At 41.9% G+C, this 13474-nt stretch overlaps 1 protein-coding gene across 4 annotated transcripts in view; it reads left to right on the plus strand.

Annotated features, from left to right (window-relative positions):
• tn (tripartite motif containing protein thin) overlaps positions 1–13218 on the plus strand; it is a 68679-nt gene extending 55461 nt beyond the window's left edge. For 3 of the 4 annotated variants that reach the window (XM_045743247.2, XM_069334575.1, XM_045743249.2), the window contains 6 exons: positions 1025–1186; positions 1423–1680; positions 3796–4019; positions 5400–8312; positions 8484–8701; positions 11597–13218. In XM_045743247.2, the coding sequence (XP_045599203.1) occupies positions 1025–1186; positions 1423–1680; positions 3796–4019; positions 5400–8312; positions 8484–8697 (3771 nt within the window). In that variant the 3' untranslated portion in view covers positions 8698–8701; positions 11597–13218. Of the gene's footprint in view, positions 1–1024; positions 1187–1422; positions 1681–3795; positions 4020–5399; positions 8313–8483; positions 8702–11354; positions 11402–11596 lie in introns of all 4 variants that reach the window. The other variant, XR_006772923.2, reaches the window with a different exon arrangement.
• Positions 13219–13474: the final 256 nt, after the last annotated feature.

Consider the following 13474-nt stretch of genomic DNA (forward strand, 5'->3'; position numbering starts at 1 on the left):
TTCTGTACATGGTTTGTTGCATTTAACTTTGTTATTATAAATATATTTTACTCTGCAGTACAAGATAGCAAATATTTATTTAAAACACACACAATTCAAATGTACTTTAAAAGGACCGAGGCTCTTAGCTTGGAATCAGTGAATTATGAACATTATCAGTGGGTTCTCGCTCAAACGCACTTCACTCGATAGAATTCCTTGATGGTTCTGAACAGTTTCTTTGGTGTAAATTGTTCAGTGGGTTAAACTAATGTTCGTTCCAGTGGGGAATTTCCACCTAAGCATGATCTAATTGTAAACTGCTGTACAGTATATACAAATAATTAAACACTTACATATAACGTATCATTAAAAAAATATATCAAATATTTTTCAAAGTACGCATGGAACAGCCAAAAGTGAATATAATTGTACCATGTGTTACTGGGACTCGTCCATGTCCAAACGAATATTGGTAAAAAGTTCAAATATTGACAATGTATACAAAATTAAACAAATGGGAAAAATACATTGTTATACAAGTATTATTTCAAACAATAACTCAAAACCTGATCACAAAGAAATTCACATAGTTTTGATATGAAACTCTTCTCTAATAAACTGTCAATCACACGCGATGGTCAAAATAAAGATTGTGAAAGTGATTCGTGTGTGTGTGTGTGTGTGTGTGTGTGTGTGTGTGTGTGTGTGTGTGTGTGTGTGTGTGTGTGTGTGTGTAATATATTATATAATATATTATTTAAAATGTTGAAGTCTGGTTGGTTATGATGGATTTGTTCTTGTCTAAACGTGTCTGAGGGTTATTATAAAGATATTTCACTGCATTATTCTCCTCTTAAGGTAACAAACCTGTACATACATTTCAAAATAAATCACATTATTAACGTGGTGTATCAACGAGAAAATCAGTAGGAGCAGTGATGAGGATTCCAACCTATGCTCTGGGTGCTCCCAAGCACACGCCGTAGGCTTTTACATATGCATTAGAGTGAGAGAGATTAACAGATGATATTGGTTTGTGCAGGTCAAGCGTGCGGCCCACCGTCTCAACGACCAGCTGTCCACTGTGGAGCGAAACATCACCTCGCTCAAGCAGAACACTCACAGCGTCTCCGATGAAATTGAAATAATCTCCAAACGTCTGCAGAAATCTGTTAGAGATCGCTGTGATTTTCTTAAGGCAGAGGTACGTTCTTCGCCACCGCACCGTTCTTCGCTACAGTGTCATGTTCAGTATGATGATTGAGAGCAGCGTTTGTGCCATAATTACGAATTTATGTTGCATGGTTGTAATTTGGATATCGGAGGCCCTGCTTGTAGAGGTGCTGAAGTTTGTGTGAATTAAATATTGAGGGGAAACTCTGGCAAATTTATTAAATTATTCCTTTAGGCATGAAACTTAACTAGATTTTCCTCGTGCAGGTGGAGAACTACTATAACAATGAGCTCCGGAACCTGACGACTCTTAAAGAGTCTCTCGACCAAGAGGTCTCCAATATTGGGGCCAACATCGAACTGGCGGAAAAACACATGGACGACAACACTCCATGGGACGACGCCGAGCTCATGGACACCAAGGACATCTTCCTTAAGACCATGGATTTCATTCGAAGTTTTGACTACGAATCAGGCGATTATAGCAGAAGAGCCAGATTTAATCCTCCTGACGATATCAATAAGGTTAGTGAACGCCAGGGATGGAATGAATGCACGGTGTCGATAATATGCAAGGAACTGGAATTTGTGTGTGGTTTCCGAAGGCAATATGTTGCAAATATTTTGTTGCATTCTTTTAGCAATGTCTTGAGGGAAATTGATTTGAAATTGAATTAAGTTTATTGAGGTAAAATACACACAAAGGGATGAGGTAGCTCAAGCTATTCTCACCCCTTTCAGTACATCGTGTTAATACATACATAGACACACATCACAAACAATAAATGTTTTACCGAACATTCTGAGAGATAAACATATACATTTCCTCCTTTACACAAGTAGTATGGTATCAGACGTACACACACATACTTCCATGACTTCTTGAGGGAGGGAAATGCCTCTTTATATTTCTTTTTAATTTATAGCTTTTATGAATATTATTAAAAATAGGCTTCCAGTTGACTAATAATAATGTACAATGCGTCAAACCTTCGACATATGTACACAGCTAACAGGCAACTTACCGGATTGAAGTGTAACGGGGGAAGGGAGAGGGTGTCAAACTGGCCAGTGTAGGGTCGGTAGGAGGAAGTTACGAGTATAATACTGGAAGTTAATGCAGATGAACCAGACCTTAGGAGCCAAGACATAACCTGCTAAATTAAAAAGGATTTCATGTTGCTATTGTTATAAATAACTGTGTATGAAATCAGTGGTGCACAGCATCCCTGTACTGCATATACCACCCATCACAACAACCCCCCCCCCCACACACCCTTTTCCCTCCTGCCCAGCTGGTGACACTGTGCCCATAAAGAACTTGGGCCAGATTCACGAACGCACTTACGCAAGCACTTAGGAACGTGTACATCTTTCCTCAATCTTTGACGGCTTTGGTTACATTTATTAAACAATTTACAAACATGAAAACTTCCCATTTAACTGTTGTTATTGTTATAAACAGCTTCCTGGTGCTTCGGAGCTAATTAACTGTTTAATAATTGTAAACAAAGCCGCCAAAGATTGAGAAAAGATGTAAACGTTCGTAAGTGTTTGCGTAAGTGCTTTCGTGAATCTGGCCCCTTGACCGGATGTTGCAAGGCGCCAAGCCCGACCTTGCACGCACACCCGCCCAGCAAAAAGTAGCCCCTAGGCATCGTGGTTTCTTCTGCCATACAGTATATTCATTGTCAGCATTTTTGCCCAAACTAATGTTGGTTTTAGTATAAATGAACAAATCCACAAGGGCCGTGACGAGGGTTCGAACCTACGTCCGAGAGGATCCTAGACGCTGCCTTAATCGACTGAGCTACGACATGGTCAGTCGATTAAGGCAGCGTCTGGGATCCTCTCAGACGTAAGGTTCGAACCCTCGTCACGGCCCTTGTGGATTTGTTCATTTGATGCATCACGCTATTGTGATTTCTGTGTAATTCGTTTTAGTATAGTTTCAAATATGTAACTTAATGCTGATAATTCGAGAATCTCTTTCAAATTTAAACTTGCTCGTAAAACCAGCTTTGTTTTGTTCTGCCCAATTTCACTGTTTCCAACAGTGAAATTGGGCAGAACTAGTGATCTGGCAATTAGTCATTTGTAGCGACGTTATATAATTTTGGGGCTTTTGTCGAACTAATTCATATTATACACAATACTGCGTGGTGTATGGTGTATGAATCTACGGAGTAATCAATAGTTTAAAAATCGGCATTGTATGTGGCTTACAGTAGTGTTGTACAATGTACACAGTGAAGAAGGCTAAATAAAAGTAGTTACACGACTATTTTGTTATCTAATTTTATGACCATCTTTAAGGAGCGCATGTGGCTCCTAAAATGTGCATTTTTGTGATGATAAAAGTAATCATTGTTGTCAAAAATGTTTTTAAGCATGTCTTAAAAAAATGCACACAGAACATACACAGAAATTTCCTCTTAGTGCCAGGGTTTTACCTATTGGCCTCACCAGCTCTAGAGTATTTATTAAAAACTCGAAGACCTCCTCCCACCCCCCCTTACACCCTTGTCCAACAGAGTACTTCGATCACTTCGCGCGCGCACACATTAACCTGTTCCCGCACATACGGGTCGTAGACACTGTCATGAGCCCCATGTTCTGAGCCCACGTTGTGTACCGCAGCTGGCGACGAGTCTGAGCACGCTCGGGGAGCTGACCTTCAACTCGCCCAACAAACTGAGTGACGGCTACAACTCCGGCCCCTCCATGGGCTCCGGGCTGATGAAGAGCAAGAGCGACCACCGGCTGGCGGCTCAGTTTAGGGACCAGGAAGACGGCTACGGTCACACCTCAGGCAGGACCTCGCCACTCATGCGCAGACGCTTTGGGGACAGGAATATTGAGAGGTATAGTCAGTCTCGCGTTCTCACAAGACCCTTGACTAATTTATCCATTCACCCTCACCTACATCCCCAAAGGTGATCTCATTTCATGGTCATAAAAAGAGTAATCAAAGTGGCCAATTACGGGCTATTCATGCCCGTGCCACCTCTTGGGTGGCTTAATCTACATCAGTCAAAGTGGCCAAGTATCCAACTTTTCATCTTGGCAACCCACAGCGTTGAGGAATGTGGAGTGATTTAACCTTTGGTGGGTGGTACCGCGAGAATGTGAGACGGACTATAGCCAAATAGATAGACATGTACATATTATTAGTTTTTTAATTTGTTATTCTCTGATGTTTATAAAGTAGAATATCTTTAAAAAAAAAGTCATAATTCTAGCACTTAATGCTGTTCAGTGTCTGTCTGTAGTCTGTGAATACGTGTAGTTTCCGCTCCCCGGCCATACCTTAAGGACCTTCAACTTGGACTTGATCTAACAGTGAGCTGGACATTACCTGTCTTATTAACACGTTCATCCGCCCACTAACTGAGGATAACACAGTAATGTTACAGGTCTTCGTGCCTCCCCCCCCCCCTCCCAGCACTACGTGCCTCCCCTCTCCCCCAGCCTTACGTGCCTCTCCCCCCCCCCACGCAGCTTTACGTGCCTTCCCCCCCCCGAGCCCTACGTGCCTCCCATCCCCACGCAGCCTTACGTGCCTTCCCCCCCCCCCCGCAGCCCTACGTGCCTCCCCCCCCCCGAGCCCTACGTGCCTCCCCCCCCACACAGCCTTATGTGCCTTCTCCCCCCCAGCCCTACGTGCCTCCCCCCTCCCTACGTGCCTCCCCCCTCCCTACGTGCCTCCCCCCTACCCCCGAGCCCTACGTGCCTCCACACAATACTCCCCCAGCCCTCCGTGCCCCCCCAGCCCTCCGTGCCCCCCCCCCCAGCCCTCCGTGCCGCCCCCAGCCCTCCGTGCCCCCAGGGCTCGCCACCACCTGCAGCCCCGATATACCGCACAACCACTAAATATGTAGTATTCCATTAAAACCAAGTCTAAATACGTAGTTTTAGATAAATTAATTTATATCGTATGCTAATTATTAATGCTATTATAATTTGATCCTCTTACTATGACCAAAATAATCTTGCTTTTTATTCATTGTTAACACAGACGTCAGCTCACAAGTTGCTACACATGACGTGTTTGCTTATTAATTCTGTGAGACGTCAAGATAGTGTGGTTTAACAGCATAACTTCGTGATAGCATAACCATCGCTTTCATGTTGTTGGCGCTTCATCATTCCAATGCTTCCTTCCCACCTGTTGGAGCGTTTCACTTTCTTTCCCTCTAGTCGTGGCCTCCCATCTCTGCCCAGCTCACCTGTTGTCCTCACAGGCACGACGAGGATACCGCGGCTGACTCTGGGCGGCGGCGGTTCCGGTCAAGATTCATGCGCAAAGAAGAAGATGAGGAACGTTCGGTTCGCTTCGCCGAAGAGGACGGAGCAAAACGTCAACGGGTGCTCGACACAGAAGATGTCTCGCGCGGCCCGCTGTCCGGGATCGTCAGACTCTACGACTCGCCCCGCGTCATGAAACGATTCCAGGAGCGTGATCAGCTTAAGAATAAAAAGAAGGAAGAGCCACCCAAGCCTGTACAACCCACGTTACCCAAGCCTCCCGTCACCCCCGTTCAGCGTAAGACATCACGACAAACTAGCAATGATGATGAGATAGATAAAATTAAGAAACAAAATAAAGCTACAGAAACAACATCTGGAGCAACTGCCACAACCCCCACTGTGAGCACCTCCACTCCTTCCACGCCAACCACTCCAAAGCCGGCAGGTGAACGAATCTCTTCCATTCGAGATGATGAGCGGCAGAGCCGCAGTGACCGCACCTCCACCTCGCCCCGATCCTCTACAAATCATTCTCCTGCGTCTTCCGTCACTCGTGAAGACGACTCCAGTCGTCGGCGCGAGTACAGTGGCTCCAAAACAGATGCCAATACTACAGGAGCCAATGGTACAACAAGCCGCCCTACACCCACCCGCAAAACAAGTGTTGATACTGGAGTGACCAGTGTAGCACAGCGCTCATATCCTTTCAGCCGTTCTTCATCCAATTCATCTGTAGGGGATAAGGATAAGAACACAAGTGGTACTCGCAGCCCTCGGCCCATCGACACCGTAGGCATCGAGCGCCGCTTGTCTCGTTCCAACAGCACTGAAAGCAACAAATCTGGTGATGGATCATCATCTCCAAAGAAGGCAACTGGTGCAGCCTTCTCTACCGAGGAACTCAAGAACCGTTTCGTGAAGGCAGAGCCAAAGCCATCCACATCTAAAGTAGAAAGTTCAAGATCGTCTGCTCCAAATAGTTCTCGCTTTCAGTCACGTTTTTTAGGCCGAGCCGGTACTCCTTCAGCAGAGGCCTCGAAGGAATCAGGGAATGAAGATGAAGATGAAGAAACCAGTGATGATTCCGAGTCCGAAGAGAGTGAAGAGTCGTCTGAAGAGGAAGAGGAGGAGGAGGAGAAGGAAGAGCCTACGTCAGAAGTCTCTCGTCCGGACATTGGGCCCTTACTTGGGAGGAGTGCCCAGGCTCGCGATGTGACCGCTAATACTAGTTCTAGGAGCACTTGGGGTGAAAGAAGTTCGTACCCACCTGCAAGTTCCAGTGGAAATGATTCGGGTTATGCAAGTAGATATGGCAGTAGCGGTGAAAATGGCAATGGCAACAGTACCACTACCACCACCCCCAGCAGGTATGGAACCTCTGCCTCCAACACCAGCACCACTGACTCCGGAGCAACCACTCACAGACGTCCATCGTATCTGGACACTGCAAAACCTCCAGTCAAGGAAAAAGATGATGATTTTGAGTCCAAATATCCCTATTCGAGTAAGTACCTGAACCGTTCTCGGGCCGCTGTTCCTGAGGAGGAAACCAAACCCACTTTCCAAAGCCGATTTCTTAATCGATCAAAAAGTTCGGCTGTTCTAGGCCCTGATGAAAATGATGAATCAACTCCCGCTACCACACACGGCACTGGCCGTGCTCGCTTTGAAGAGCTTAAGGAGAGAAGACAGAGGCTGGCACGAAGCAAAAGCTCTGCGGGACTGGAAGATGAGGAAGGAACTACAGCAGACACCAACTCTGCCGCTAATTATCGACCTCGTTACAACCGCTTGGAACCTGAAACTTCTACCCCAACACGCAGCACAACTACAGGAGTAGCATCATCAGTAGGTAGTAGTAGTGCTAGTGGTACGGGAGGTGAAGAAGGGGGGTCATCGTCCACCCAGCTCTCTAATTGGGCCCGTTATCTCAAGAACAAATATGGAAACAGAAGCGGCGCAGCAGGAACAGATAGCACGGGTAGAAGCACTAGCACAGGTCTCAGCAGCAGCACTAGCAGTAGTGCTGGTAGCGGCATGGGTAGCAGTGCTAGTGGTGCTAGCAGTCTATTAAGTAGTTCCCGTCCAGGTACAGGTAGCACAGTAGGAGGCAGAGCCATATCTCGCTCTCGGTCCTCACATCTTCTTGGTCTTGCCAAAGAGGGAGAATCATCTGAAGACGATTCAAAAAACGTGCACGCTACCCCTACTTTCCCACAAGCAGGTACACTGGTTCCTACTCCGTTCGGAAGTTTACATAGGAGCCAATACCTGCAAAAACAACGCCTCTTAATTAAGATCGGGAGTAGGGGTAGTGAAACTGGAAACTTTACATGGCCAAGAGGCATAGCTGTTGGACCCGACAACAGTATTGTGGTTGCAGACTCGAGCAACCACCGCGTGCAAGTATTTGACCAACAAGGTAAGTTTATAAAAGAATTCGGTTCTTACGGGAGTGCAGAAGGCGAATTTGATTGTTTGGCGGGCGTGGCTGTCAACAGAATCGGCCAGTACATCATTGCCGACCGCTACAACCATAGGATTCAAGTATTTGATCCTTCTGGCATGTTTCTCCGGTCCTTTGGAAGTCAAGGTGGAGGAGATGGGCGGTTCTCGTATCCATGGGGAGTGACCACTGATGCCCTTGGTTTCATCTACGTCTGTGACAAGGAGAACCACCGAGTTCAGGTCTTCCAGTCCGACGGATCCTTTGTAGGCAAGTTCGGGTCGATGGGCAACAAGCCAGGACAACTGGAACACCCGCATTACATCGCAGTTTCCTCCACCAACAGAGTCATCGTCTCTGATTCTAACAACCACCGCATACAGATATTTGACATTAATGGCAAAGTTACTACAACATTTGGGTCCGAGGGAAGCGACGAGGGACAGTTCAAGTTCCCAAGGTGAGTTCCCAACTCTTTGCGAAGTTATACGTAGCTGTGTATATATTTATAGTTCTGTGTAATAAATCAATTTTTCCATGTTCATAATAGTGAGCTACAGTATGGTGCCAAGTTCACAAAAGGTGCGACATTTAAGCATTGTTCTTCACGTGTGCTCCTTGTCGCCGCCAGGGGTGTGGCTGTGGACGACCAAGGTTACATCTTCGTGGCTGACAGCGGTAACAACCGCATTCAAATCTTCCACCCTGATGGCTCCTTCTTGAGGGCCTTCGGTTGCTGGGGATCTGGAGAGGGAGAATTCAAAGGCCTTGAAGGTGTGGCGGTGATGTCCAACGGCAACATCCTTGTCTGCGACCGTGAAAACCACCGTGTCCAGGTCTTCTGAGAAGGTACTGTATAATGTAATAATGTTTATCCTGGTAAAGGTACATGCATACAAAATGAGTTACAAATAGGATGCTGGATTTCTAGATAGAGCTAGTATATGCTATGCCTAAAGCCACTAATACACACAGTTTTGTGCAAAACGCTGTTTGTGGAAATTGGTTACAAGCAAGAAACAAGCTAACCATTCGTTTTTTATATATTTTGTTATTATTTAGTATTTGATTCGCACTGATTCAGCCGGTCAAGGTATTGTAATTATGCAGGCATGTCAAACATGTGGCCTTTTGCAAGCACACCTGCGGCCCAACAAAATCAATAAAAACTCTGAGAACAAGGCCGACTGGTCATTTCTGATCAAAGTGGGAATTGCACACTTTTCAGTTTGACATAGCAAAAATTTTCATTAAAAAGGTGTCAAGCCTCAGGTCAAAACACTAAAAATTTTGTAAATAAATGTTTATTTTGTTGTAATTTTTGTGCAATGCATTTGTTGCTATTGCATAGAAGTATGTTGCCGTTTAAATTTTTTTTTTCTTTTGTTAAATTAAACTACTACATTACTTTGCATTCATGAATGTGGTTAGCTGCTAAACCACTTGTATGCACATTGTATGTTTCTAAGTTTTAAGTAATACAAATATTCTGCAATAATGGTTATTAAATGACTTCAATCAGTTGTGGTGTGTGGCCCTCATGACAACACAAATGTGGCCCGTAAGGCCCTCGTGGGAGAGCCATATGTTTGACATGCCTGGGTAATACGAATCAAATAAACATATCTTTTAAATTAGAATTGCAAATATATTACATGTTAAAAATTATATAACGCAATTTGAACTAAGGACTTGCATATATAGTTAGAGATGTATCACGTTAAGAGAGGGTGCTATAGTAACCATGATATGAACAGGAAGATACGAGGGTCGTGGCAGATCCACACGGCTCTAGTTCACCACTGAGACAGTACAGCCAGATACTAAAGTGTGTTGGCGAAGCTACTAGGGGTAGACATAGGCGTTTAGATTAGTTCATTTATTATGCACACCATACCTGTCTTGTAGGGGGGGCAGGGTAGTGGAAACTGAGGCACATAACGGGCTCAGAGAACCCCCACAGTGTATTTCGCTAAGCAAGTTAGTTTTGATGAGCTAGTTACAACATTCAGTGCACATCGTCACATAGACGTGAACCCAAAACACCACAGTACTGTTGCCTGTAATTTGTTTCGTGATAGACTTGAGGCCTATCAACCACTGGAATGTTAAGGCCAACATATAGAAACTGCACTTTTGCCCTAAACATAGTTTACTCAGAGGTAACTTTGATGTATTTACTAAGATTTACTAAGTAAGATACACCTCTGTATATATATGCAGTTTCCCCAGCTTGTATAAAAAATTACATTATATTATGTAATTACATATGTATAATATAAATTACATTAGTGTATTTATCATTTAGTACTGTTAAAATAATTGTATAAAACATAAAAGGCTTAATGGTACATTTACAGATTGTATTTTTTTTTTCTAAAAAAAAAATCCTTTAAGCACAATTTCCCACAGCTTACAAATTACATCTGTACAAATTATAAATATTTGTACCGATATGTGAAATAAATGTGGATGCTTAAGTTCTGATACATTAACTGTGGACAATATGTACACTGAGAGTTGTTCACCTTAGTCCGGTACTATGTACATATGTGCTGGTTGGTCAATAAGTTGTTATGGTGACCTCAATAAGTTATTATGGTGACCTCAATAAGTTATTATGGTGACCTCAATAAGTTATTATGGTGACCTCAATAAGTTATTATGGTGACCTCAATAAGTTATTATGGTGACCTTAAGCCTCCAGAGGTTGATAGGTCTCAATGCTAACATTAAACTAAGAGTAGAAGATTACCCTGATTGATAAAGATTAAGCCACCCTAAAGGTGACACAGGCATGAATAGCCCATAAATGGTTTCCTCAGATTGGTGGTTTGGTTAGATGACCCTGCATCGTTTTCCTGTCCATGGTCCTCGTGTGGTATAAATGAAGCTAGGAAATTTATTAACGTTGCCAACCAAAGATGAAATGTCATTACTATTTTAAGTTTTATTTTTAGCATTTACATCAAATCATTCTAAAGCCCAACATAAACAGTACCTACATTCAAATTATAATTCATCCAGTATGTAGTAAATATCTCCTGCTTTAATATAAATCAAATCATTTGACTTCACAGTGTACAAGGGCCTGTGTTAGAAAAGTTGGCCAGGACACCATGCCAAGCTGCATGACTGTGTAGTGAGCAGCTGGGCTATATATGGACCCACTGGGGCTCTTCCCATAACCCAACCCCCAATCCTGGCCATTATTACTACTGGGATAAGTTACTCCAAATTGAAAAATAAATACTGTAGTAAGATTTGGGTGGTTGTCTATTTAGGGACCAGTTCTTTGAGCTAAAAAAAAAGTTTAAATGAGCTAGTTACTAGTGTTTCGTAGTTGTTGATTGCAGAACCAAGGTTCATTTTTCCAATATTGTTAGTTCCAATAAACTGTGTAACTAGCTCACCTATGATATAACTTGAACTAAACAAATACATGTATTTGGTTTCAGTTCCTAAGCTCATAATGTCTAACCTCTTTCATAACCCCACACAGGATTGGTATGGATGCATAATGCATAATAGATCAACTAAACTGACAAGGTGAATAAAAGTAGAAATAAAATAGTTATTGAATATCTCTAGTTCAAAAATTTTATCCTTAATAGAGTTTTCAGAGTAGATGAATGCTAGGCAAATTTTTTTTTTATTTAAATATGTTTAGTATGACATTTGAAAATAAAGATTGACTGACATATTTATTTGGGAAATAAATAGTATACTTTATTTTTTAAACAGATCATTACAAATTTGGATGGGAGGTAACAGAGAACGGAGCTCGACGCCAACTAGAGGAAAATGCAGTAGCTTGCCAGCAGCCCACAGACTGTCTAGAATGCAGACAAGCTTTTCTTTTCCCGACCAATTGGACATGAAAAAATGTCGTATGCTCAACTGTAAAAATATTGTAACTGACGAGCAGAAATAGTATTTATTAAAAAATATATATTTTGTATTTATGAACTTACTTGGTGGTTATTTCTTGACACAATATCGGGTTAGGCGAATTTTCCTTGTCAATTCGCCGACAACCTCAAGGGAGATTAAATTTTAGACCCAGGTTATTGTTAGATATCATATCGAGGGTGCACGATGGTAGGCAGTCTAGGGAAAGGTGAACTCTGTCCAAGTTTGGGTATCCATTGCATTTCATTCCAAAAATGCCGTAATATATCGTAACGCCCAGCTTACTATGAAAACTAATGTTGTAGAAGTTCCATTATATGATGCGACTCCACCTTGCCCTAGACATGTAGCCTATTCTATTTGTGATTGCTAGGTTACAGTGCGTATGAGGGTGATATCGTGTACATTAGAATGTATTATAACACATTTGTACATTGTACATAAGTGCCTTTTTTATGGATATATGGAAGCATCAGTGCTAAATTATAAATTGTCTAAAAGCTCATGATAGCATGATACAAAATTGAATGTATGAGAGCTTGTAACATTTTTTTTCTTTGTGGACTGTAGAGAATCCAACAATATATGGGAATACTCAGCCATGATGACTGGTCACATGGAATTGTAAGAGTCTTAACCTCTCCTTTTTTTTCTCTACAGAGCAGATGTCATTTTTCAGTCATTTGATACATAATGGATCCTCCTGTAACGTAATTCTAGTAGATTAACGTGTAATTATCATTAGATGCATGCACAGAAGTTTGCTTTTAGTTGGGTACAATGGTGCAGATATGCATTAACATAAATACTTTAACATGCATAGCCATGAGCATTATACCATGTTTCTTGTAACGATTTTCTTGAAGTGTATTTAAGAAATGGCAGTGAAATGGCTACACATTATGTATCTTTTGGAAGAAACTGATTAATTAAAATAATCAAATATATGTATACAGTACAGTATCTCTAAATAATATATATCAGTGTTGGATACATATCGTTGTTTGTAGTTTTAATAAGCATTTTTCTTATCTATGTGTTGAGTAGTTAGGTCATATTCTCACAAATGTTAAAGAAACGAAGATCTGTGACATTTGATTTTCTTGAAAGAAATTTATATATAAATAATGTTTAAATAATTAAAATTCCATCTTATGGCTTGTTTTCTCAACAATATTGTAAGTCACTTGAAAATACGTTTACCGTTAAAAGGTACACTTGTTTTAAAGATAATTTTCCTATCAGAACTTGAACAAAATAAATGGAAATATATTAGTGTCACCAATGACTGTTAACCAGTTTTGAGTGTATATTCAGAAATTGGCTTTTTAACTGTCAGTCAGTCAAGCATTTTCTATTGCCTTTTTTTTTTCTATTTTTTTTTCTTGAATGAAAGACTGTCGGTATCTCTGATCACTTTCCTAGAAGCTGAAAATAAAATGTTCAGTTGAAAATGTGTGTTCTTCGTACCCAAACCAAATGCTTTCGGGTCGCTTGAATGCACATATAAGACAGTGTATGATCCTCTTGTGTGTAGATCTGAATGAACTGACATATTATCTCTGAACATCCCAAGCAAAATGTTGAAACTATATTAATGATGCTAAAACATAATGATGTGGTGGCAGCAAAGTTTGACATTGGTGCACTCAAGGAATAGCCAGGAGAGAAGCAGAACAGTTTCAGGAATATTTCAATGGCAAAAAGATC

This window comes from Procambarus clarkii, chromosome 31 (assembly GCF_040958095.1).
Source record: "Procambarus clarkii isolate CNS0578487 chromosome 31, FALCON_Pclarkii_2.0, whole genome shotgun sequence".
Lineage (NCBI taxonomy): Eukaryota > Metazoa > Arthropoda > Malacostraca > Decapoda > Cambaridae > Procambarus > Procambarus clarkii.